General features: G+C 47.3%; 1 protein-coding gene across 1 annotated transcript in view; it reads left to right on the forward strand.

The window, feature by feature from the left end:
• Positions 1 to 27,260, forward strand: part of PPP2R5B (protein phosphatase 2 regulatory subunit B'beta) — a 574,560-nt gene that overhangs the window by 435,608 nt on the left and 111,692 nt on the right. The window contains exon 5 of the mRNA XM_069645079.1: positions 2,149 to 2,279. Within this exon, the coding sequence (XP_069501180.1) occupies positions 2,149 to 2,279 (131 nt within the window). The remainder of the gene's footprint in view (positions 1 to 2,148; positions 2,280 to 27,260) is intronic.

A 27,260-nucleotide genomic window follows, 5' to 3' on the forward strand; every position in this document is an offset into this window, starting at 1 on the left:
TCTAAGAAGTCAAACTATCAGCTGCACACCCTCCGAGGTATTCTTCCTTTTCTCACTTTCCCCCAGAAGCTGACTGTCTCCAGAGATCTGGCCCTCTCTAGGCTGGACTATTGCAACAGCCTCTTTGTAAATCTTCCAGCTTCTACTCTTCGACCTTCACAACCTACCCAGAACAGGACTGGGAGACTTGTCCTTGGCCTCAGGCCCAGGGATCGTATCTCTCCAGCTCTGAAATCTCTTCACTGGCTTCTGTGGCTGCAAGGGTCGGGTTCAAGACCCTCTGCATCATCCACAAGGCTTTCTGGGGCCTGGGACCACTCTACCTCCAACGTTCTCTTCCAAAACATCTTCCTTCTCGAGCTCTCCGCTCATCCACCTCCAACTCTCTGAGGGTCAGACGCTTCTCCAAGCAGAGAGTTGTTGGCAGATCGGTATACACGCATTTCGTCGAATGATTTTACATCGTGGGACTTTTCATCGCCATCCCTTTCATCGCCAAAAACTTTTTTTAAAAAACTTTTTTATGGGGGTGGTGTTTGGTGCGGTTTGGGGTATGATTATTTAAGTAAGGGGGGATTTGGGGAGGCGAAGCCCCCCCATAAATAAAAAAAAGGAGTTTTTGGCGATGAAAGGGTGGCGATGAAAAGTCCCAAGATGTAAAAGCATTCGGCGAAATAACGTAGAACCGGCAGATCTATCTCTTCGGATGTGGCCTCCCTATGGAACAGCCTCCCTGCCTCTCTCAGACTTGGGCAGAACCACCTCTGGTTCCAGAAGCTACTCAAGACCTTCCTTTTTGCTTCTGCTTTCTCTCTTCCTCTCCCCTGCTGATGTACCTGACTGCTCTGCGTACTGGTTACCTAGTCACCCTCTAAACTTGGGCCCAGGCTCCTGCATGCCCAGTTGCCCTTGCACTGCCTCCGGGCTCCCAAGGCCCTTAAGAGTCTGTACCTGCAACCCTACAGTCCCTTCTCTCTGCACTTATGAGCCACCCGCTGGCTGCACTTGTGAGTTAACTGCACTTCCCTGTTCCCCTCCCCCTGGCACTTCTCCCCTTCCCTCTTCCCCGCACTTGCACGATCTGAATGACACAAGGCCTAGTAAGATCGTTATTTCCCCCTCCTTCCCTTGTCGCGCCCAGAAACACTTGTGTACAGGTGCTTTATAAATGCCAAATCATCTATCATATCCTATATAGAGCATGACTGCACATGGCCAGTTTGGGTTCCCTGCTTATCACCCACTTGCTGAAAACTGCTCCCTGGACCCTCGCTCAAGCTGGGAAATCATCTTAATGGCCCATTATTAACAAGTAGTGGGGAGAAAATATGAGACTTGGTAACAATAGTATTGTTAATTGTTTTGCTTAATGATCAATACCCCAAGATTGTAATGTACAGATCCCATTTATCAAGTTTCAGCATGACTCTGGACAGAGAATCTACAGACCTCATGCTACAGCATTTGTCTCTATAATACTTTTTCCTGCTCCTCAAATCATTCTTCTTGTTTAATATGGCAAAACACTTCTTCAGAAATAAGACAACAAGACAATAAGGCGATGATATAAATGTGTATGTTTTAGATAGGAACCAGGATCTCTGTCCCATCCATGCATACCTCTGTTCTTGTATCATGCTTGACTGATTGGCAAATACAGGGTTGTTTATATGTATATATAGTGAATAAGTGTATGTGCAGTTTTCAATACCAAGTCTTGTTCAACTATAAGCCACAAATTGTGTTGACCTTATTCGTCCTTATCGACCCATGTGAATATTACCTTTCACTTAAATGAGGTTTCCTAGGACGACTGACCTTTCACCTAAGTGAGGTGTTGCAGGCCTGCTGAGCTGACCATGATATCGATGATCAGTGAGGTTGCTCACCTTACCATCAACAGTGAATGTTCTCTCCTTTACATGAGTGAGACAAATGACCATTGTTTCCCCACAAATGACGGCGACTGCTTAGATCTGCCACACTTTGTTAGATGAGTGACAACTCCCAGAGATGCTGAAATTACCTTTGTGTGATTGAAATCTCCAAGACTGCTGCACTTACTGTCACATTATTGAAACTTGTTGACAATTTACATGCTGGCTGAGGTTTTAATTCCATCTTATGCGTTACTTCCTCCCTTTCTAGCTTTTGGATCTCTTTGACAGCGAAGACCCTCGGGAGCGGGAGTACCTGAAGACCATTCTGCATCGAGTTTATGGGAAGTTCCTAGGCTTGCGGGCATACATTAGGAAACAGTGCAACAATATATTTCTCAGGTAGGTGTCAAACTGTACGCAGGTTACAGACCAGATTGTACACAGACACTGCTCCTACTCTCACATGCATGGTCCTGTGTGACATCCTTGCAGCTCTGCCATCAAAACTCCTCTCTGGACATCACAATTCGTTTTACTCACAAATTATACCACTCCCATACCACATGCATCACAACCATGCACGCATTCTGCATGATCCTGTTAGGTACCCAACACCTTCAACCACTATGTAGACACACATTAGATACAGCACCAAGAATGCAGCACCAGGATTGGTACACCTCTCTAGTTCTTGCACTCAATTTCTAAAATAAATCGCCTAGAACACACTCCAACCACAGTCTTCCGCCCATTAGCCTACTCTACAACACTTCTGTACAAGCCCACACCACAATGAGGCCACGCTTACATGCTACATAAATGCTAGTTAACATAAACTGTTAAAAGAAAGGGAATCGTCTGTTCAAAGATGTTTATAGACTTTCGTTTTGAGTTGTTGTACATACTGACTTTACAGCATACAGCAGCAAACATACAAATATTGTAGATGGCAAGAGCAACATAACCAATGTTTCACTCTCTTTAAACATCTGTAACATATCAGAAAAGGGATACTGAATTCAGCAACAAGAAGATCACTGAATGTTGAAAGTGAATCCACATTCAGCTCCTTGTCTTTACTGAGCTTCATGTCAGCGCAGCTGTCTTTTCCGCAATGCTTTTCCATCGCCTTGTCTCCTTTACTTCTGTCCCTTACCCGTGGGACATATAGAAGGCGGTCTCCGCCTTCTTCCCCATCCTCTTCCCACCCCCACTTGTCTCATTCTGCTTCTTCTTTCCCTTTCTTGAAGGGGGAGGTACGACTGTTCACCCCGTGTCCCACCCCCCCCGTCACAACTGCCTTCAAACCCAATGACCAGCACTCCCCTTCGTCAAACGTCCTGCCCATGGACACACACCCTACCCGACTCCCTCCTGTATGCCAGGTTCTTTCCTGTGAAGAAGCTGCATCGCGATAAATACCCCTGCTGCAGTTGCTTTGTGGGAAAGACATGTGTTGTCCACATTCATATTATCCGTCTGAGTGTGTTCCATGACAGGAATGTGGGATTTGTGTTTTAGAAAAAACGACTTGTCCACAAGACAAATATTTCTAATAATTTACCAGTGCTGTAAAAATAAAATCTACTTGCCCCATCCTGTTGTCTATGACACACATCCAGCTTTGTAGCACATGGGCAGGTCTAACATTAAAGTACATTCTTTGCAACCTGTCCATGAACAAGAAACAATATTCTGTTATTTGTGGTTTCTCTCTGATTTCACTGAGGTGGCTGTCTGAGAAGTAATTAAGAGGTGGAGTGAGGTTTACACCTAGGGTGTGAGGTTTGGTCCTGACTACTAAAGCTCACAAGATGGGGCCTGACCTTGCAGTGGAAAAGAGTACGAGGATGGCACCAGGACATGGATGAAAGAAGATGTCAATAACCACTAATTTACCAAAGAATTGTAATACCAATGACCGCTAATGCAGGAGCCAAGTGATATGCACTTAATTAAAATAGATATGCTTGCAAGGCAAAGTGCAGGGATTTATGATTTATGGGAGATTCATAAGTATTTTTTTTTATTTAGTTTTTTACTCCACGCAGTCCCAAACCAAACCACAGCTGCACTCTTTCTTTCAAAATGTATAATTGCATTATTAGCTCCACCCGAACCGGTCTGGTCAATACATCTAAGCTGTGCCAATTTAATGCAGTTGTTGGAACATCATTTGAAAAGGCCTTTTCCGATTCCCATGCGACACTCTCCAAAGCTCGATTGCTCTTAATTCGAAGCGCAGGCCCTGTTCTCTCGATTTTAGTCCTCAGTGCCACACCTACCTTCATCCTATGCAAAGCTACTGGTCCAAAAAAGAGCTATTAGCCCATAGAACATCCTTTGATTGACAAGCATTGTACACTCATTCTTTTTGAAGAAGTAGACATTTTCTAAATGTGGCCTTCCAAGAAAACACATAGTCCTGTGCAGAGTCAAATGCATTTCACTTAGTGGTGGAGACCTTTGTGAAACACTGAACAGAGGAAAACGTGTTACTCGTACGTAGCCCAGCTTGTAGTTCGATAGAGTAGACTGGTGCTATGCTCCAAAAGTTGCTATCTTTCTCATTGGCTCTTGCCCACTCATGTATTCTTTTGAGAAAGATGGATTCCATTTGGTGAGGGACAGGAATGGGTAACATTTTGGAGTGGGAAAGTATGACAGTTGTGATGAAGCGTGGGATTCAGTCACTTCTCCCCAGGGGGGAGCCTTTCCTTGTGAGGATAGGAGGCAAGCCTGCTATGCAACATTCCCCCTATGGGTGGCGGTAAGTGGGACCTCACATGGAGAGACACCCCCATTCGGGACAATTAATCCCTTTCCGCAGAGGAACTCCCTAAAGCCCTTTCTCGTGTCCTAGCAGTAACATCAAGGCTTAAGATAGACTCAGTAGATTTCCAAGATTCATTCTGAAGAAAAGTCTATTGGAACCACTGTGAAGAAGAAGAAGAATGAGCACATATTAACAATTGTTCATTGGTTGGAAACAAACAATGCTGTGACGAAGAGGAATGAGCGAGTAATAATGTGCTCAACTGGACTATAGTTCTCGGCTGGGAAGGACACAGCAAAGTAACATAAATGGAAAGAAGGGCTACTGTCGGGGAGATGTGAAACCCGGTATTTTCGAATCAGCAGCATGGTGAAAGCGAGAGAGACCAGGAGATGCTCCAGAGGTAGGAAGCAACCAGTTGGCATGTGCGATAGGCACCAAAGTAGCTGAAGGAAGAAGAAAGCAGACGAAGAGGACCAGGAGGGAGAAAACCAGTCGTGAGTGGTGGCGTGACTCAGGAGAGGTCGACTATACATTCCAGCAACGACGCAGAGACTGCTGTAATGCTGGGAGACACAGAGTGTAAGCCGAAGCCTCCCTGAAAAACTAAAGCAAGATCCCCACCCTGCCCCTAATGCCGATCTGTGAGAAGCAAAGTAAGAGGAAGCCGGGAGACCCGGGAGGGAACACTGGAATAATGAGAACCTGCATCATACTCGTCCCAATGAATGGTCATATACGAAGGAGAGCGATATACATCAAAGGACTTGTCATACTCGTCCCAGTGACACGATAACGAACCGAGATGGTGAAATACATCTCAGGGCTTATCATACTTGTCCCAGTGATAGGAGAACCAAGAGAGTAAAATACATCACAGGACTCGCCCTACTCATCCCAGTGATACAAGAAAGAGCAAAGAGGGTGAAACATATTATGGGACTAATCATAGTCGTCCCGGTAATGCTGAAATAAAGCAAGAGTCTGAAACTCATATAAGGATGCTTCCTGCTAGTCCCAGTATTACAAGAATAGGCAAAGAAAGTGAGACTTATTATAATGCCTATCCTACTTGTCTCAGTGACACGAGAGAGAATCAATACAGTTGGAAGATAACGAATCACAGGAATACGGAACCACAGGAATTACATAAAGAGGAACTCTATTTCTCCAGAGACATCAAAAAAGGAAATACTTTCAAAGAGACTTGAGACAAACAAAACATTTTCAAATCTAAGGCCAAGAACGTCAAGGAGGAGAAGGTACAAAGCTCAGAAAGAGGTGAACCAAAGACTAGGAGAACTGAACAAGCTAATAAAATAAATAGGACTATGAAGTAAGTTGGGTATAGTTCTGCACCATGGCAAATAGGAAACAAAACAAGAGTATTTGACCAATGAGATGTTGTATTCTTAATTTTAAAAAAACCCTATGGTCCTTGGGTACAATCCTAGGTCGTCATGTGTTATGTCTAAACCTTCCTAAACCAATATTACCCAAAGGGTGGCATGTGCTAATGTTTCAACCCGGTGCAGGCTTTATAAAGGTGTAACAATAATTATACAACAATAGAAACAAAATATCCTGTTCCAAATCACAGGCAATTGTGTATTGGTAACATTGTGTGTAACATTCCATTAGTTGTCTGAATATCCTGGTATGATTAATGCACACTTTTCGGATGTTAGCAACCTTGTACCACTTGATAAACTTTTTCCTGCATTAGTAACATGCATTAGTATCCCATTGTCATTATGATGTTACAATGATTAGTTGTCATTCCTTACAATAAGTTCTGATATACATATACAGTGGGCCACTGTCCATTTTATAAATAATCCTGTAGGAGTAAAAATAGAGGAGAAAATAAGAAAAGAATGAATTGGAAATTAAGGACCACATTGTTACTCTCGATCCTGCTCTTGCTGATTTCTGCAACCTCTCCTTTGCCTCTGAATCTTTCCCCTCCCTTCTGAATCACCCCCTTGTACATCCTTTCCTTAATAAACCCACAGCTGATCCTTCTTGTGCGGCTAACTATCACCCAATTTCCATTACTCCTTTTGCGGGTAAACTCCTGGAAAAGCTGGCCAACTCTCAGCTTAACCCTCATTCCGATTCTGTTGGTTCTCTCCATGATCACCAATCTGGCTTCAGAGCGGCCAGCTCCTGAACATCCGTGAAGATCTGCTCTCCAACCTTGACTCTAACATTCCCTCTGTCCTCATCCTACTTGATCTCTCCTCTGCTTTCCGCACGGTCAACCATACCACCCTGCTCAAACGTCTCCATGACAACTTGGGTACACTGATAAGGCTCGGGCCTGGCTGACCTCTTTCCTCTCTGATCGATCCTCCAATGTACAACTTGGGTCCTTCCTATCTTCTATCTCCCTTTCTACCTGTGGCGTTCCCCAGGGGTCTAACCTCTCGCCCTGGCTTTTCAACCAATACCTGGCAACTCTCGCCTACTGCATTTCCATTTTCTGCTCTAATTTCAGTGTTATGCTGATGACACCAAACTCATTTTCAGGCTTCCTTCAGCCACCTCCTCTCCTTGCCTCATCTCGGATTGCCTAATCAACGTTCAAAATTGGTTTTCTGCCAACAATCTCTGTCTAAATGCCAATAAGGCTGAGATTCTCCTCATTGGTACACCTTCACCATCCTTTCCCCTCAGCCTCTGGCCGGCCTCCCTTGGCCCTCCTCCTAACCCTACCTGGGAGGCCAAGAACCTAGGGGTCATCTTTGACGCGACACTTTCCTTCTCCTCACACATCTCTGAGATCTCTTTAAAAAAAGTCTAACTTCTCCAGCATGGGGTCTGGCATGGATTCACATGCTCATGAATATTCCCCGTCGTCAGACTGGGAATCCTCGGTAAAGAAAAAATCAGTATCAGTTTTGTTTCTGATCTGTCTTTCTTAGTAGTAACCAATCACTGGTCTCAGGGTCATACTGCCCCCAGCCAATGACTGCCCTCTCCCTAACCCCCGCCCTCAGCAGCCATCCTCAGATTTTTACCGCACGCTCAAGTGTTGGGAGTGCTCGTGCTATAGCTCTCGAGCTTTTACTGCGTTTTGCGCTTTTTCTAAGAGATTTATCTCATTTTTTGGTTTAATCGAGCCTCAAGCTCCACCGTTTCTACTTCCGATCAACGGGGACCCGTTTCGGATTGATCTACGCCCCTCAAGGGTGAAGTTTTCGTCGAGTTACGCTTCTTGGAGGATTTGAGAAGTTTCTGAGGCCTACCTCGTGGACGAGAAGAACATGGCCCAGGAGAAGGGAACCTCGACTTCCGGCAAACTGTTCAGGATCTGCCCTGGATGCAACCTACAAAATGTGTTCAAGGAGGATGAGTATCCGAAAATGCCTTTACTGCCTCCACGAGGACAAAACGCACGTGGAGAAGGACTGTGCGTTTTGCTTTAACATGACGGATCGGACGATGAGGGATCGCCGGACCCGTCTCTCCAACTGGCTCGAAGGCAAGAGCCCAGCAGGTGAGAAGAAGAAGAAGAAGTCCGAGCGGTCTTTGAAGTCCTGTGAGGGCGCCCCGGCGACGGGGGCCCAACAGAAGGCAAAGCAGTGCGAGTCCGCGGGCAACGGGAGCGCCGAACGGTCGGGCTCCTCAGCTGCCAGGCAGGGCGCACCTTAACCGACGCCATCAAATGCGAGCCAACGCTCTGGCTCGGGGAAGAGAAAATCTGAGAACCCGGCTAAGCTTCTGGAGAGGCCCCGGTCGATCTCGGAGGAACCGGCCGATGGGGAGCGAGGCGGTGACCCTCCCCCTAAGGTGAAGGCCTCAAGCGCGCCCAAGGTGGTGAAGGCCTTGATTCACCCGGCTAAGGCCTCTATCGAGGGAGTCGCTGCGGCCCTGGCGAAGCCTGTGAAGGCTATCCCAGCGGAGGCGACCTCGGGGCCCAGAGTTTCCCTGCCTCAGCGGAGGGAATCCTCTTTTAAGCCCATCGAGAAGACCCCCGTGAAGACCCTGGTGGAAAAAGAAGGGGGGGCGGTGTTCGTTACGGATACAGACACAACCTCCGAGGAGGAACTGCCTGAGAATTTGGAAGAGGCCCAGCCCCACGGGAGGAATCCTGAGGAGGGGGATGACGAGAGCGAGGGTGGCAACGACGACGAGGTTCCCGTGGAGGAACAACCGTCGCTCCCGGCACCCCCGTCACAACCCAAGCCTCAGGACAACTCGGCTGCCATTTTGATGGCAAACCAAGCCTTATGCAAGGAGATAAGGATGAGATTGCCCCTACCCCAGACGGACGACCCAGCTGTACCGGGTCCGTCGGGAAGCCCGCCGAACAAGAGGAGGAGAATTCATCCAGTGCCCCTTCAGCCCTCACGGCCTTCTCAGCCCTTGTCGCCTTCCCCGATCCCGAGGGACGACACGGGAACGGACACGGCCACGACGAGGACGGATGACGACTGCAGTGACGACGGGAGGCCTCCCGTCTCCGATTCCTCGGGCGTCCCCGCCCGACGAGATTGGCTCCTTCCACGCAATGATTGTCAGGCCATCCGAGCTTTTTCAACTCTGCCCTGAGGAGAAGAAGAAGGAAGGCTTCCTCTACCAACGGCGCAAGGCCAAAAGGAAGACGGTCCTCGCGGTGCCATTGCTGGATGACATCTGGGACGAGGGACTTGCCCTCCTCAAGAACCCGTTCACGACACCTGCCAAGAGGGACCGGTACGAGAAGAAGTACCGGGTCCCCAATGCCGCCCCGTTGTGCTTTAGGGCGCAGCCGACCCCGGATTCGGTCGTCTCGGCGGCGGCCAAGAAGAAAGCGGGGGGGGGCATCGGCTTCATCCTCAACTTCCCCACCGGACGGCGAGGGAAAGAAGCTGGACGACGTGGGACGACGAGTCATCTCGTCGGCAGCGACGACGATTAAGGCGGCCAACGCCCTAGCGATTGTGACCCGCTACGACAGGGAATTGTGGTACAAGATCGCCCCCATGTTGGACTTCCTCCCGGACGACAAGAGGGCAGAGGCCCTGGCGATCCTACAGGAGGGTGAGGTGGCGTCGGACCACGCCATAACTGTGGCCACGGACATTGCCGACACCGGTTTCCGCCAGTTGGGCAACGGCATTTGCCTTTGACAGTGGGGGTGGCTCAAGGCGACGGATTTCCATCAGGAAGTGCAAGCCAAGGTTTTGGACATGCCCTTCGACGGGAACAATCTGTTTGGAAAGACTGTGGATGAGTCGATACAGGCTATCAAGACCGACAGGGAGACGGCTTGGGCCTTGGGAGTTCTGCAGCAGCGGCGGCCGCCCTTTCGGAACTCCGGAGGCAAGCAAGGATTTGGCGTCAGGCGACCCGCTCCTCGTCGGAAGAAGCCTACAGGGGACGAGGCAAGTCAGGTGGATCTCGCCGTCGTCTCCAGGGAGGCCAAGGTGGCAAGGCTGCTTCCAAGCAAGACTGAACCGGCCACCGCGTCGGGCCCCCACCGAAGCACCCCGGTGGGAGGCCGGCTGACAAAGTTCGTCAGCGTGTGGGAATCCATCTCCACCGACCGTTGGGTGCTGGATGCCGTGACCCACGGGCACACACTGGAATTTCTAAAGAAGTGCCCCCGAATTCCGCCCGTGGCCAGGAAGGAAAACCACATCCCTCAACTGCTGTTAGAGGTAAGGGCGATGCTCAAAGGAGCCATCAAGCTCGTCCCAAAGAGGCTCCGAGGCTCCGGAGTATACTCAAGATACTTCCTCGTCAGAAAGAAGACAGGAGGTTGGCGTCCCATCCTGGACTTGCATCGGCTAAACATATACATCAAGGCACAGAAGTTCCAGATGGTTACCCTCCAGCACGTGCTGGGACAGCTGAAGGAAGGCGACTTCCTAGCGTCGTTGGATCTGGAGGATACGTACTTTCACATCCCCATCTTAAAAGGACACCGAAAGTTTCTCAGGTTCGTAGTCCAAGGGCGGCACTACCAGTTCAAGGCCCTCCCATTCGTATTGAAGTCGGCGCCAAGGGTGTTCACCAAGTGCCTAGCGCCAGTGGCAGTGTGGCTGCGCCTGCAGGGGATCCACGTCTACCCCTACCTGGACGACTGGCTCATCCAAGCAGGGACAAGGGAACTCGCCATCGAACACACGGACCTGGGATTCTCCATCAACTTTCCCAAATCCCACCTGGTTCCATCGCAGGTTGCGCTGTTTCTGGGAGCTAAGCTTGATACAGTAGCGCAGTTGGCCTCGCCGTCGGGGGAAAGAACGCAGGCCATCCTGAGCAAGGTACAGCGTCTGCTGGCCACGGACATGGCCAGAGTGAGGACCATTAAGTCCCTTCTTGGGATGATGTCCTCTTGCATGTATCTGGTGCGCCTGTGAAGGCTTCAGATGCGTCCTCTGCAGGAGTTCCTCGATGCCCGTTGGACACAAGTGACGGACAGCTTTGAGGACAAGATCTTGCTCAACGAAGTATTCCGCCAGGCAATTCGATGGTGGGGCACCCGCGCGCATCTCACCGCGGGCACAGACTTTCAGACTCCAGCATACCAGGTGACTGTGACGACGGATGCCTCCCTGGAGGGGTGGGGAGCGCACACCAGAGATCTTTACGCGAGAGGCCTGTGGCTCCCGGAGGAGAGGCCGCTCCACATCAACATACTGGAGCGCCAAGCAGTGTTCTGGGCCCTCAAGTCTTTCCTCCCGTCCCTCAAGGGCAAGGTGGTGAGGATCTTCACTGACAACACCACCACGATGTTCTACATCCGAAAGCAGGGAGGAACCAGATCCCCAGCCCTATCCAAGGAGGCCCAGGATCTGTGGCACTGGGCCGTTGCCCAGGGGATGTTTCTGGTGCCTTTTCATCTAGCAGGGATAAGAAAAAACATCGGCGACTCGCTCAGCAGGGAGCTTAGCTCTTGCCACGGGAACTACGCCAGGATCAAATGGATCAACTCTTCCGGCGATGGGGCAAACCCCAAATCGACCTGTTCACGATGGCGACGAACTCCAAGTGCAAGAGGTTCCCACAGCCGAGGAGCATGGGCGATGCTTTCTCGTTTGCCTGGGATGTCCTGTTCCTGTATGCGTTCCCGCTATTGCCGTTGCTGATCAGGCTTAACAACCAACTCAAGAGGTCCTGGTGCAGAATGATCCTCGTTGCATCGAGGTGGCCAAGACAGATATGGTTCCCGGACCTTCTGGACTTGTCAGCGTCCCCACCAGTCAAACTGTTGACGGACGCAGATCTTTTCTCCAGAGAAGGAGGCGCCATTCTTCATCATGACCCAGAGTCGCTGAACTTGCAGGCCTGGCTCCTGCAGCACTAGTTTGGAGGGTACGATATCCTGGCTGACTGCAGAGAGGTTCTTGCGAAGGCCAGGGCGTCCTCAACTCTCAAGTGCTACAGACACAAGTGGAAGAGGTTCTCTGTCTGGTGCCGTGCACAGAAGATTAGCCCTCTACGGATTACAGCCCCTCAAGTGCTACGTACTTACTGACGCTGGCCAAAGCTCGACTTGCTCACGCTTCCATCAAGATACATCTGGCAGCGATTTCCCGATACACCAGAACTGCAGGACGGTCATCCCTCTGGTCTCATCGCCTGGTGAAGGAGTTTATGAAAGGACTGTTCCAATCGTTCCCGCCGGTGAAGGCTCCAGCCCCGGCGTGGGAACTCAACGTGGTGCTGACAAGGCTCATGGGCCCGCAATTCGAGCCCTTGCATTCGGCTCCGTTGAAGTTTCTGTCGTGGAAGACAGCGTTCCTTGTGGCCATCACCTCTGCACGACGCGTGGGAGAGATTCAGGCCCTTTCCTGCAAGCCTCCATACTTCACTTTCCACGAGACGAGGGTGGTGCTGAGGACGCACCCCTCCTTCATGCCCAAGGTGCCATCAGACTTCCATCTCAACGAGCCCTTGGTGTTACCAGTCTTTTTCCCGTCGCCTTCGTCGCCGGCCGAGAGGACTTTGCACTTGCTGGATGTAGCTAGTGCTTGAAGTTCTACGTGGACCGAACGAAGCGTTTTCGGAAGACATCACAGCTGTTTGTGAACTTTGGACCTGTGAACCAAGGGAAGGCTCTCTCGAAGGCTTCCATTTCCAGATGGCTCTCCGGCTGCATCATGCACTGTCATGGGTTGGCAAACGGACCGTTGCCCGGCTGTCCGAGAGCCCATTCGACCAGAGCGATCGCTGCTACCACAGCGTTCTTGTCTGGTGTGCCCCTGCTGGACATCTGCAGGGCTGCTACTTGGAGGACGACGCACACCTCCACGAGATTATACTGCTTCGACCAGGATTCCAGGGAGGAGTCCAGAGACGGCCAGGCAGTGCTGCGCAACCTGTTCGCTTAAGGTGAGCCTGGTGAGGACGTAAGAGATGCTTAATGTTGAGTTTTATGTAATGCTTAATGTTGAGCCTTGCCACCTCTCGTGGTTGTGCATGTGTGCACTGCTATGTATTCTTATATTCATGAGCATGTGAATCCATGCCAGACCCCATGCTGGAGAAGGAACACGTTACTTACCTGTAACTGTTGTTCTCCAGCATGGGTCTGGCATGGATTCACATGCGATCCCTCCCTCCGTCCCTTCTGCGGTTCTTGACTTGGTCATACTGCCACTTTACGTGCTACCAAATCTGAGGATGGCTGCCGAGGGCGGGGCTTAGGGAGAGGGCAGTCATTGGCTGGGGGCAGTATGACCCAAAGACCAGTGATTGGTTACTACTAAGAAAGACCGATCAGAAACGAAACTGATACTGATTTTTTCTTTACCAAGGATTCCCAGCCTGACGACGGGGAATATTCATGAGCATGTGAATCCATGCCAGACCCATGCTGGAGAACAACAGTTACAGGTAAGTAAGTTGTTCCTTCTTACTGCACCTCCTCAGAGGTACTCTGCCTTTCCTCTCCTTCCCTCAGAAGCTTAATGTCTCCCAAGCTCTGGTTCTCTCTAGGTTGGACTACTGTAACAGCCTCTTTCTAAATCTACCTTCCTCCACTCTCCGCTCTTTACAACTAATCCAGAATAGGACTGCAAGACTTGTCCTTGGCCCCAAGCCCTGGGATTATATCTGTCCAGCTCTGAAATCCCTTCATTGGCTCCCAATTGATGCAAGGATTACATTTAAAACCCTCTGCATTGTCCACAAGACTTTGTTTTCTCTCTCGGCACTGTGCACCTGGCCATCCTCTGTCCTTCGGGTCCAGGTACCTGCTCACCCTGCCACCCTCCTGCACTGCCTCCGGGCCACCCCTTGCACTGGGGTCTGTATCTGTACCCATACAGCCCCCCTCCCATTTCTCTTCTGCACTTATCAAATATACTCTATCTGCTTAACCTAGCACTTGCCACTTGCTGGCTGTACCACCACCTTTATTTATTTTACTTATTTATTCTGTTCTCTCCTCTGTTCCGCACTTTTCACCTCTCTCCCCTTCCATGCACGTTCCCCCTTTTTCTTTTACCGTGCACTTGCACGCTCTTAATGTCACTGGGCCCTCTGGTCTCGAGCCTCCTCCTCTCACTATCCTCCAAACCCCTTCCAACCATCTCCAAACTTTCCTCACCACTCTCCAGTCAAATTACTCCAATTGCTTGCCTTAATGTCCTCTAAATGCACACACTGGTGAATTTAGAGGTGGGCTTTAATTGCCCTGTATGCCCTGCCCCTCAGCCGAGTGCACTGTGAGGTCTTGCACCTATTGCTTATAATTAGTTGGGACTTCGGAATTGGTCGTCTATAAAGCGCTCAGATGAAAGTACTCACTGGTAAAGAGACAGGGCCAAACTTATAAAGGAGCTTCTCAGCATCTTGGAATTCACACACTCCTTGTCTCCCTTCTGTCTGCCTCCGCTATGCCCATGCCATGGAACAGGACTTCTCTTATGTGAAAGGTTTGCTATATATGTGAGCCTGAGAGCAGCATTTTTTGTAATTGCCACGACTTCTCTGCTGACATGCAATCTATCTGTCTTGAAGAGAAGCGACTGCAGCGTTCTTTGACTTGCAGGTCTCTGTGGCAGCACATTGCCAAACTGTTGAGATGGTGAGGGCTTTCTTGATCATGTTGAAGGTGTCAGTTTCTGTAAATGCTGTGTGCAAACTCTCTGCAGGGTCGTGGGGGAGGATTCAAATTTCTTGGTAGGTTTGCATAGGCATTCAGTAGAGCTCTCCAAGACAACTCTGACAAGATCCTATTCTGTGGGGCACTCTCAGCGGACGATGTGGGACAGATTGTGAGTAACCTTTGTGCTAGTTTTTATTTCCATAAATGGACAAAACTGGAAATTGTGTTATCTACTTAATGGTACAGAATGTTGTTCAGTGGGGGGGGGGGGGAGCTGCAGGGACCAATGTATTCTCACTGGTAGAGCATCATATTCCCCTCAAGGGCTGGGGTGTTTTTAAAGGACCAGGTCCTTCATGTCAATCAGTGGCCAGATCACAGAAACTTTGCAACAGTGCAAGTGCAAAGTTCCACGGTATTAGGACTAGGATAAAGTTTGAACCTATTTCTACAAACACTTGGAAATAATATTAGAAAATCATTGCATCATGACAAGTGCATTTTGGCATGTTACAAGCATTAAGGGCAAAAGTTGCCCCGGTGCAAAAAATATACATTTTCACTGTCTTTTTGCACCAGGGCAAAGTTACTAGTGCTAATATGGAATAGTATTGGCACTAGGGCAAACTTTGCCCCTGTTCAAAAATGCATCGAAAATGTATCTTTTTTGTACTAGGGTAATTTTTGACTTGGTCCTTACACCATGCCAAACTGCACTTGTCATGGTGCAATGGTTTTCTAATATGTCCCCGTTTTTAAGAAATAGGGCAGACTTTGCCCTAGTGCTAATACAGTGCAAACTTTGCACTTGCACCAGTGCAAAGCTTCAGTAATCTGGCCCTCAGTGTTTTTTCTGTGACTTTTCTCTGCCCTATGGTGGGGCTAAGTGAAGCTGACATGGGTATCCCCATTATATAGTTTGGCGATGTGCCTGGCCCCATTGGTCAACCTACTAGAAGGACTTGAAACCAGGCATGGGCCTTTGTCACATACCTTTAAAGGAGCATGCATTAGCAAAGCTAGTAGGTCTGGCTTTATGACCATAGAGGGCAAGATTTCTTTCATAAAGCTAACAGAGCATATAACAGGCTAAGCATCTACATTACATTTACAAAAGAAAGACTTGTTGGATTTGGCAGTGCTTATTATTGTAGAAATCCCTGTGAGGAAAATTCCCACTTATTCCACTTCATAATGTTTACCAGATTGGCAAAGTTCCCTTTTTGCTCTGCAGCCTTATTTGTGTTTTAATTTTCCTAGAATGCATCATAAATGCTCCAGAAATCATCAATGTGGCATTTATATACCCATGAATCCGTTTCATTTTTGACACCGCTAATTTCATCCAGTATTGTATGCTGTATTTTCACATATAATGGATTGCAAAGCTTTGAGTGGTGAGAGCACAGTTAATCGACATTGTTGTGAAAATGCTGTGTCTTTAAAATGTTCATCTGACGCGGAGGACGGTGGAGAACAAGGAAAGGTGGAAGAGGTGTATAGGTACACACTAATAAACAAAAATTGGCAAAGCCACAAGAGCCAACAGCTGAAAGCGGTGCTGAGTGTTAGAAGGTGAGCTCAGTAGTGCCAGAGTTGCGTTGCAGCAAATGGACTGGCAGGAGTGAGTCTGAAATCCTTATGGCCTTGGACCAAGAGACTGGAAGGGCCAAAACCCGTAGTCCAAAGAGAGCAGTGACATAGAGAGACGAGAACCAAGGCTCGGAGGGAGTCAGTCTGGATTCTGGTGTGAGTGTGAAGCCCATCAATGATTGTAAATAACACTTGCTTAAGGGAAATAAGTTTGTGCATGCTAGCCGGAGTCCTACTGCAGACTCTAGTGGGAGAACTTCTGGCCTCACCAAAGAAATGATTGCCTTCTTTGTGAGACCAAGCAATGGACATGGCTTTTGGTGCTGTGAAGTCAGGACTTGAAACCAAAGTCAAGAAGGTTCAGGGAGAAAGCTGAGCCAAGAGGAATAATTAAGAGAGGCAAAACCCAATGCATTTTGAGAACCATTAGCTAGAAAACAGGTGATTCCCTGACAAAAAGAGCCCAAAGGACTTCAAGCATTGAAGAACAAAAGGAAACGGTGGCGGGCTTAAAGGACACCTAAGCAGGTAACCACTTTGGGAGGAACTGAAACGGTGGTCGGAATCCCAGCAGACCACATACTGACACAACCCTGTGCTGGGGGGTGGCTATTATGACTGCAGCTTGCCAATTGACCTGGGACTGATGGGGAACACATGAACTGTCTTCTGATGGCTATGGAACCATTACCCTCCCCACAACCCGGGAGAAGTCATTAAACTTGGGCTCTGGACCAGGTCCTTCCTACCAGGAGACTTGATTTAGAATCCCTACAACTTTCCCTCTCCTTTGTTTTGTTCACCTTTTGAGGAGAAATATCCTTACTCCAACCCTTGTGTTTTGATAATGAGTCTTTGGCTTGAAGCCTGACATGGGTCTCGAGCATCTGTTGATCCCTTAGTGCATGACGTACCCTGCTACTACTTTTAATTACTCTTAGATTACTAGCTGTTGACTGGATCTTTACATCCTTAGCAAGCCAAGAACATTATGGGGAAAATGCACACTCTTGAAAATGGGCAAGAAGCAAGCCAACTAGGCTTTGGCCAGGACAAAGCCTGTTTGATGTGGAAACCCCACTGCTCAAAAAGGCATATGCCATTGAGAGGAGGAAAGATTATGACATAGAGTAAGCTGCCAAATTAACTTGCCTTAGCTCAGAGAACCAGAGAGAGACAGAAGAATATCTGGCAAAAATCTGGAGTAACGCCAAGAAAGCCAACATACGCCCTAGCCCATCAGCGAGTGATCAGATGGACCAAGGTGTGTTAGCATGCAAAACAAGAAATGTTTGGCTGACAGTGATATGTTTGTTGATGTGTACATTATTATATATGAAAAGTTAAGGGGGCCATACTATGAAGATGTGAAGGGTTGGAAATGCAACAACCTCTTTCCCTTTTACATCACCCAGTTGACCAAAATAAATAGAGCAAACAAAATGTCTTACCGAGACATTGAGGACCTTGAAGATGAAAAAAGTGATGAAAGCCTGGTTAGGATGTAGGCTGTTGGGACTATCTTGCCTGCCAAAGACTGAGAAGAACTGCCACCCTGAAAAAAGAGGGGAAAGAAAATTGTTACAAAGAAACCAACAAGACCAACATCTGAATATAAAGACATTGACAGCCAGGTGCCCCATTACCACACCAGAGTACTATCAGCTGACCAAATGTTTGAGGTCAGCATCTCATAGCCTATTGCATTGTGCTAGGCATACTATGGGTGCCATCAGAATGGATCTTTCCAACATCAAGCCTCCACCATTTGAAGTTCTCTGCAATAACTATCCGAGACATATGGGGGCTCATTTTCATCCTTGCATAAAATGGCCGGGGCAGGAATTAACAGCGTAAAAGCCTTGCGAAAGGCTTTTACACAATTGATTTCCGCCATGGCCCATTTTTGTTCATTTATATGGCACAGAGGAGGGTGGAATGCAACTTGCGTTTCCGCCACACAATTCTTCTCCGCCGTACAAATACTCCTGGCATTTCTGCCGGCGTGCATTTTCATACTAGCACAAATGCTGGGGATCCCTATGGACCACGAAGGCTTTATGCTCCAGCAAAAAGAAGGCAGCCCCTGCAGGGATCCACTGTAAATGCTGCCTGCCATGCTTAAATGCCAGCTAGCGTTTACTTCAATTCATGATGGCAGAGTGCAAAAACGCAAGCAAAAGGCAGCATGCACGCTTGTACGCTGCCTTTTGCACTGCACTTTTGCACTCCACCATGCAAATGACGAAAATTTTGCAGCAATGAGCCATTTATGTTGCATTGCTAATAAAACGAGTTCAGTGAATTTCAGAAGAGCTCTGAAAAGGGTCGGTTCTTGATCGCATACGGAACCAGACTTTCTCTGCTCTCTCATCTGCATTGCTCTCTGCATTAGTCTCTTTTTTTTACCACAGTGTACAAAATTGTTCTGATGCACCCTGACAGGGTTTAGCACTATACAAAAGGAATAATTGAACATAGACAACATAAGCAGACTTCAAATTTGTTTATGGTAGTAAGACAAAAATAAATTGACTTAACAGTCACTGATATAAAGTCAATGTATACAACCTGTACATCGGTTAAGTACTGAACTTCCATAAGTACATTATGTGGCATTGATATGTGGTCAAAAATAGGATAGGGTGCTGTGAGAAATGTGAAGGTGTGTCCCGAACTAGACCCCGGGGGATCTGTCATCCAGGTGAATTGGATCCAGTTCCAGGGGGTGGACCAGTGAGGGAGGATCACCTGGATGGGTTTCCCTCGGAGAGTGGAACGGGAACACTGATTGGTGAGATGCGGCATTCCACTTCTATTAATCTCTCTTTACGATCTTACTACATAGGACACTCAACCTCTCTAATCCCCCCCGCCCTTTTCCAACACAAACACTTTCACGCACCACAAAAGACAACAGACTAACACCAGAGCCATTTACCTGACATGTCCCGACAAGGGTCAGGTAGAGTCAGCAAAATTGACCAATATCACACACACCTGACGGCCCTTTCCCTTCCCCACAGGGATAAAAGGTGGAGAAGGAGAGCACAGGACGAGCAAGGCAGACCGCACAACGTGAGAGCTAACTCGGCACAGCAGTTCAAGAGGAGGAGAAAGACGCAACATACCGAGGGGGTGACAAGGAGAGAAGAGACCTTGCCCTTTCTGACCAAGGGCCGTGAACCCTCTGCAGAAGGAATCGTAAGACCGCAAACAATATCCAGAGTGTGTTGCAGCAGATGTTAGTGTTACACGAGACCCTCCTCCTCTGATAACCAAGCTGGGGAGAAACATTGTTCTCCGTTTTCTAAATACCTTGACCTTGACTCCAGATACTCTGAACTGCCAAGCGGTTCATCACAGCCAGTGAGTTGAGGGGAAAACTGATGAAAACCGAACTGTGTTGAGTGAAAGCCTCAAAGTAGCAAGTTGAGATAAATTTAAAGAACTGATAGAAAAGGGGGAGACCAGCTGCAGAGGGATCTGGCACCACGTGGCTGCTTATTCGAGAGACTCTGGTCACTCCTGTATTTTTTGAAACTGCAAATACCAGAAGCCCCTAAAGGAACAGTTAAAGTGATTATACAGGGGTCTTGCAAAATCCTCTGTACATTCAAAAGACTTTGACTGACAAGTGATTACGAAAGGCATGATTTATGAAGTTGGCAAGAGTGAACCCGGCAGAGGGATGCTGACAAAAAGGGGCAAAAGCCTGAAGTATTTATGAACAGTGTGTGGAAATTTTTGAACCTGATGGAGGGATGTCCACAGGGAACTATTTGTGGGAAATTGGCAAGAGTGAACCTGAAGGAGGGATACCGACAAGAAGGGCTGAAGCCTGATGCCTAAAGGAACCAGAAAATGTTCGTTGACAAAGGTGAACCCGTGAAAGGGAGGTTCACAGTGAACTGTTGAAAAGACATTGTGCAAAAGTAACAGAGAAGATTGTTCTTTAAGTATAAGTCATCATCCAAAGTTCGCAGAGAAAAGAACTGTTTTTTGTTTCATTTGCTGAATACAATTTGTGAGGGGTCTGTGCCGGGAAGAGGGGGACCCAGGGGTGAAGCGATCACCCAAAATATACGTGGAACAGAACCTTGTGTTTGTTTGTTTGTGTGAATTCATCAGGCCCACAGCGGCAAGAGACTTTTGATAGAAAAGAGACTTAACAACCAGTGTTAGGGAGAATTCTCTGCAACGGCTAATTTCCCAAACCTGGTGAGTCCCCCAGCAGCTTTGCTGGATTTTTGGGGTTTATTTTTTTCTCCTGCTAAGAGTGAAACTCTTTTTCTCCCACTCTTAGACATGATTTGAGGTGTTCCTTTGACTTTTGTATGTGTTTTATGGGCTATGGGATCCTTTACCCCATAGGGCTTCATGTGTTTTTGGTATGTGGGTTACACAGCACCCTCCGTGCAGTAACCCAGGGGTGTCATAGCGACCCCCCAACATAGACTCCATACCCTGGGACTGACTACTGTCTCCCAGGGCATGTAAAGTCATCATAGGCTTTACTAGTCTTAAATTGTGAACAGACCCAGTACAAACCATCATATTGTGAACGTACTGGTCGGGGCAATTCGATAGCCCCAGGGTCTGTTGTTCGAGGGGGCACTGTCCAGTTCCCCCAGACCGAATTTTGGCTGGTGGCAGTGGATACTACTTTTTATATTCGACCACAAATATATTCCTATGGGATTTTCCCATTGTTCGAGGCTACCACTTTTTAAAATAGCCTCGAACATGCCGCCGGTTTATTAAATTAATATAAATTCATATTTTTTGCCGAAACTTGGTTCCAAAATGGCGTTTGTGTTCGCTTCTGTGACTCCAACCCAAGTCGAGCCCTTTGTTCCACTTTTTGCGGGCTTCTCCACAGAAGCCTCCAAAAGTGATGGCACTCTGTCTGGGTACCACAGGGGGTGTGGGAGGGGGTTTAGGCACCCTGGACTGAGTTGCCTCGGCAACTCAAGTCGCACTCTTGTGTGATTGGCCCAAGTGGTGAGCCGCCCGGCTCACCACTTAGCATGTTTGAGTGACAGCTAGGCTGAATGAATGGGGGTTTTCTGCATAAAAGCAGGGCTTTGGGGACTGGAACTTCAGAAGTCGCCACAGGACCTAAAGAATCCGAGGAGGGAGAAGCCGAGCCGACCTGCAACGACGACACCACCAGTGGAGCCCTGCTGAACCGTCTCACCACTTTTCCCGACGACAGAGGAGATCTCCAGCCCGGAGAGTCTTCTTCCTTTGACTGGAGGGGATAACCAGTTTGCCCGTCTTTTCGCCTTCCTGGACCATCTCGGGGCCGCCTTGCCCGTGCCAAGCACCCCGGCAACCGGAATACCACGGATCACCACTAACGCGAAGAAAAGGGTGGTACCTTGTAACCGGGAAACTCTGCGGCTGGTTTCTTCCCTGGCAGCGCAACGACCTTCAGCTTTTCTCCACGTCGAGACCACCTCTTCCTCTGGACGAAACACTGACTCGCACCCACTGCCAGGAACAACTGCCCCCGCTGGAGCGTTGTTCCCACCTTCAGGTACTGTGTCCCGCCTGGCTTCCCTTGCGACAGATCATTCGGGGTGACGGTAAATCCTCGACTTTCTAACCTGGGCTAGCCTGGGACCTGTTAACTAACTTTTCCTGACTTGATCTCAATCTTTTGCAAACTTTCTACAAAGACTCTTTGGGCATAACCCCACTGTGTGATCCTGGACACATTTCGCTTGCTCTCTCTAAGAGTGGGTCTGGCATTTGAACTTCCTTGCTCCCCAGTAGACTTTGCCTAACCTGCCTCACTGTGGTTCTTTGAAAAGTATTGAAATTTGTGTGCTTTCATAACTCTGCCTTTTTCCCTCCCTTTTTAATAACTTATTAGAGTGCCATCTTATGTTAAGCGCTCACCTCTGTCTGAAAATAAGTGGTGTTTCTCATTAAGACTTGTCTAATAAGTAATTAGGGTTGTATATATATAATAGTGACTGTGTGTTGAATTTATTTACCTCTCTTTGTGCTAGTGTAATTTACAAGTGTGTCTTTAAATAAATAATTATATACTTTTACACCAAAGCTCTGGTGAGTGTTTGGTTATGCTACTGTGTCTCTGTACCTATTGTGTATACTCTATATACTGCCTAACTCATCTTGAGAGAAGTCTGACTGCTCAGCCACAGCTACCAGGTAAATCTGGGTGGTACAGACTGCTACCAATTGGGTTTACTGCCAACCACCTGTAGTCCTAAATCTTTTGCAGTGGTCCCTTAGGGAACTGCACAGGTTTCTGCCTAACAACCAGATGTCCTGATTGCTGAAACCAGAACTGTTAGCTTCTGCTGGAAAAGCTTGTACATGTGCTGTGCTCCAAAGTCCTACCTGGTCCTTGCTAAAAACATGGGAAGGCAGACCTCAAGTACCACATCCTGATTTATCATTTTGTGAACACTTCTTTCTTTCTTGAGAACATCATCCTACACTTCTTTTTGTATTTAGCGTAAGGAGTGGCAATAGTTTTTTTTTCTTAGTATAGGCCCTTTTATCTGACACAACGCCACTAGGACTGCCTTATTTTTCATTTGATGGTCAATGCTTGCTCCCATCAAAGGTTTAGGTTAGGTGTTTTTTCCACCCTGCATTTATAGTTCAAGAAACACCCTTGAATTGTGATCACTTGTGTCTGTCTTTACTGTTGCCACCATGAGTTTCTTACAGTTCAGACTCTAACACAGTACTTTGTGGACAGAGAGTTTTTCCTTCCCCCTTGTCTGCCCCAGCTAGGTGTTTAGTGTGAAGGGTCTAATGTGTTGGCTGAGATACTGGACCTAGGGTATTAACAGACTTGCAAATAGTTGGTTGTGCAATGGCGAGATTTTGTAGATTGATAATTGGTGCATGGCATTTTAAGATGTGATGGAGTCATATTTTAGGTATAATAATGTTTGTGTTTTTCATGAAGGGTTCATGTGCCTCTTTTCTTCCCAGTGAATTGTCATACTGTATGCATTTATTGTGGTGAGTGTGGTGTTTGATTAGATTTGCCTGGACCTCGAGTATACAGGGAGAACAAAAATTGAATCATGTTTAAATTGGCTTGTGGTGGCATTTATTATGCAATTAGTCCCTGCTTTCTGACATAATCACATTTCCCCGGAATGAGTGATGCATAAATGCTCTTATATCATATGTAGAGGGATACTATTGGTCTGTACAATAGGCAAAGATAGGACTGAATCTTAAAAAGGCGCCCTTGAGTCTGGTGAAATGGGATATTCTGGCAGGCACCTATGTTTATAGTATATCTCGGAGAAGTCTCTGTAGCATCATAGAAAAGGTGTGTCTCTTGCCTCCTCTTTACAAAGTCTTTTCAGCTCGTAGAGGTGATGGTTATATAACTCTGTTATGCATTCTATTGTTTTCTTCAACTACTTAATGAGAGCTTCTATGTTTTTAAAAGACACAGAGTGAGGATGCCCCTGGCCTGTTAGTGGAGCAGAGAGTACAGGCTTAACACACTATTCCTCGAGCTCCTACCATCACTGGACTCAGCCATTCGTGGACAGTGATGGTCTTAGTCTTCCTCAGTCTTTCCCTAGTTCACTGTTTGGTAGATCGGCTGAGCGTAAACGTTGAAACCTGCCGTAGGGGATGAGGGATGTAAAGTGCGGCATACCACACTCAGATACACTAAACCGTTAAAGAGCATACAATCCAGGTGGAAGAAATTCTAACGTTAAAGGGTAGTATGCTCAGAAATGTTATTGTCCAAATCGTTCATGCATGTGTTTTCGATCGTATATCGATACATCTTAAAAAAAATCCTATGCACCTTACCTTAGTTTTCCTCACTTTTATACTGGCAAAAACGCCTGCAGTGGCACTTCCATCTTGTGGACATCTTATCTTTTGATCCCTCGACCTAGGTTCAAGTGCCCTCACGGCACTAAATCATATCACCCGCCCCTCAAGCTAACATCACTTGTCATAACAATATGCTCCACCTATTTTAATTACTTTGGTGGTCAGTGTTGCCAAACGTACCCTGTCATCACCAATGTCATAACATTATCTAATTCATAACCCGGAACATAAACAGACACATCGCCCTAGATGGCGAGACTTTTCATTCTCATCACCAAAGGGTTGAAAAACGTATATTTAGAATAAAACTGTGATAATCAGAATGGTATGAAGTACTTTTTATTTTTGTTAAAACCCTGAAAAGAGGAGATTATGTCCACAAAAACATCTTACACTGCCAATTCTCTTCATCGATCGATTAATCACAGTCGTTGTATAGTTCGCAGAAAGTTTTTTCAGTCGACGTACATTGCAATATCGGAGTGAGATGGATGCAGTGGTTTCAGTTCGGAATGCAACTTTTTAACATCAGCACGTTTTCATAATCTATAGGCTGCCATATTGCTCCTTGTTGCTGCAGCGGCGAAAGGACAGATTGTTGTTGGGCAATCGTCCCAGATAATTGTAATCAACAATGCGTTGTTCACTAGTATAGTCCAATTCCGATTGAAGAAGCCATCCACAGGAAGCGTCACACCATGGCACATTGGGGTGATGTAACTGTAAAATCGAGAATAAAAAAAAAATCTCAGTACACATTTTTTATTATAATATACACAGTAAATGCATATGTTAACTATGATGTCAAGTTATATTTATTTATTTTTTAAATGTGTGCATTTATTTCAGCGCACAAAGCCCAGAGGCACCTAGGCGCTAGTTACAGTGCATAGTACATTAATGAAGTGCATGAGTATGTATATGGTTACAGCCAGAATAGGTGCAAGTACAAGACTGGCAAAGCCACGCCTTATGGTACAGGGGGGGGGCTACATCAGGCATGCAGACAGGCATATGAGTTAAAATAGGTGGGAGTAAAAGACTGGCAAAAGCACACCTCATGGTACGGGGGCTTCCTCAGACATGCAGGCAGGCATATTGGTCGAAATAGGTGTGAGTAGACAGACTGGCTACATCAGGCATTTAATTGCTGGTACATGAAATACAACATCAAATATGCAGTTGTAGGTAATGCAGGTGCACGGGTTAAGCAGTACAAAGGTGTAGAGTCAACAAAACAGTTGTATTGTAAATAGATTACATGTGCAGTGCTAGTAGCCATCTGCAGAGAGAAAGGGGCTAACCTGGTCAGTTCAGAACAGAAGGCAGTCAAATACTGTGACACTTGCTCGAGTGCTAAACACAGTCTCGCTCTAAAGCCATTGGAAAGTGTTGGCTGGCTTCACGGACCAGAGAGAGCACCCAGATGGAGGCACACAGCCCTTAGACATATGTGGCGGACCAGCGTGCAGGACGCTTAGGAGATAAATAGGAACAGTGGTGCAATGAGTCAACGAGCCTAAACTGGAAAGCCTTGCCCTGTATAACAGGGGGCTATGTCGGCAGAGCCGGCGAAGGCTAATAATGACAGTAGGAGATACCACTCTGGGCACAAATAAAGTCAGGGAGCTGCGCGTTCGAGGCATGGTGGGAAACACAGGTCTTGGGTGGTGAAGGGGCAAGCAGCAAGTTCAGTTAACACGTACGATGTCGATTATTTGAGTCAAATTGAACATGTATCTGTGACATAGTTAACCATATAGTATACCACACACTTCCCATGCTTACCTGCATAATTACTTACATTGTGCTTTGAGCGTCCATTCTCTCTGACACGGGAAACAAATGTTTCAGAAATAGAAACTGAACTTTGCTGTGTCTGCTTTTAATATAGTGAATCTTATCAATTCTGTGTGGATATTTGCAACATTGCGTCCTTGAAGTTGCTAGTGTGATGGAATCAAGGCCAAAATAACAATGAGACCCTTCATGCAGTATTTACAGTGCGTTTTGATTATGTGGGTATGCATCCCACAAAAATGAAAAATATTCTTGGGAAGCTGTGCGCTGAAACGCAATGAAATATTTCCAGAATTACGGATACAAAAATATTTACTTGCATGTTAACAGTATAAACGTGCCTGGTGACACAACATTTACGGATTGTTTCACAGATGCGCCGTGTTCAGTGCAGACAGGACACTGTGGACCTGGAAATGGGCGCAAAGGGTTTGAAAGATTGGACAAACATGCTATTTCGCGCCAGGATGCATGGAATGTTGCACCCAGGGCCACATGTGCAATGAGCAAGTTCAAAATAAAATATGACATCACTATAATTAATGCATGTCTAATGTCAGTTCAGTTTTGAATGGCTTACTTGGCTTATGGGTGAATCGATTACAGCAATCTTCATTTCTGCATCGATTTGACTTTCAGTTGATGATTATTTAGAATGTGCCTATCCAACAAATAGTGGCGTCAAAGCCAAAATGGGTAGGTAAACAAGTGGAGTAACAAAACAATAGCAATAAATAAACGCAAACTGTACTACTAGACCCTCTCACATTCATATCCATGCAAGTTATGTTCGCAGTGAAGGAGAGCGGGAAGGGAGTGGGTGGAGGGTGGTGGACCAATGTATGGGCAAGTGCTGGTTGGAGACCAGTATGGTAAGTGCCATGGGAGGAAGTTACTGGCTAAGTGCTTGTGCGGAGGTGTCCCTGGGGGTGGATGCCCAGCCGCTGTGAAGTAATGCAGGGGAACTAAATGCAAGTGTTGATGGTGGTGGGTGCTGGTGTCGACTGGGCAGAGGACTTGGTAGCCTGTAAGATTCATGAAGGACCAGGCCACTAGTCACACCTGCTGTGGGCGACCAAGATCCAGTGGAGGGATTTTATAGTGGTAGAGATGCTGTCCGTGGGCTTCAGGCCAAGGATAAGTCTTGCATCACTCTTCTGCAATAGTTGACGGGGGCGAAGAGAGGAAAGAGCAAGATTGTGGAAGAGGCTCTTGCACTAGTCCACCCTGGAAAGGGCCAGAGCTCTGACCTTCTTGAATTACTTGAATGTTGAATGCGGTTGATGTTAACTAAGGAAAAGTGATG

This window comes from Ambystoma mexicanum, chromosome 2p (assembly GCF_040938575.1).
Source record: "Ambystoma mexicanum isolate Mex_15411 chromosome 2p, UKY_AmexF1_1, whole genome shotgun sequence".
Lineage (NCBI taxonomy): Eukaryota > Metazoa > Chordata > Amphibia > Caudata > Ambystomatidae > Ambystoma > Ambystoma mexicanum.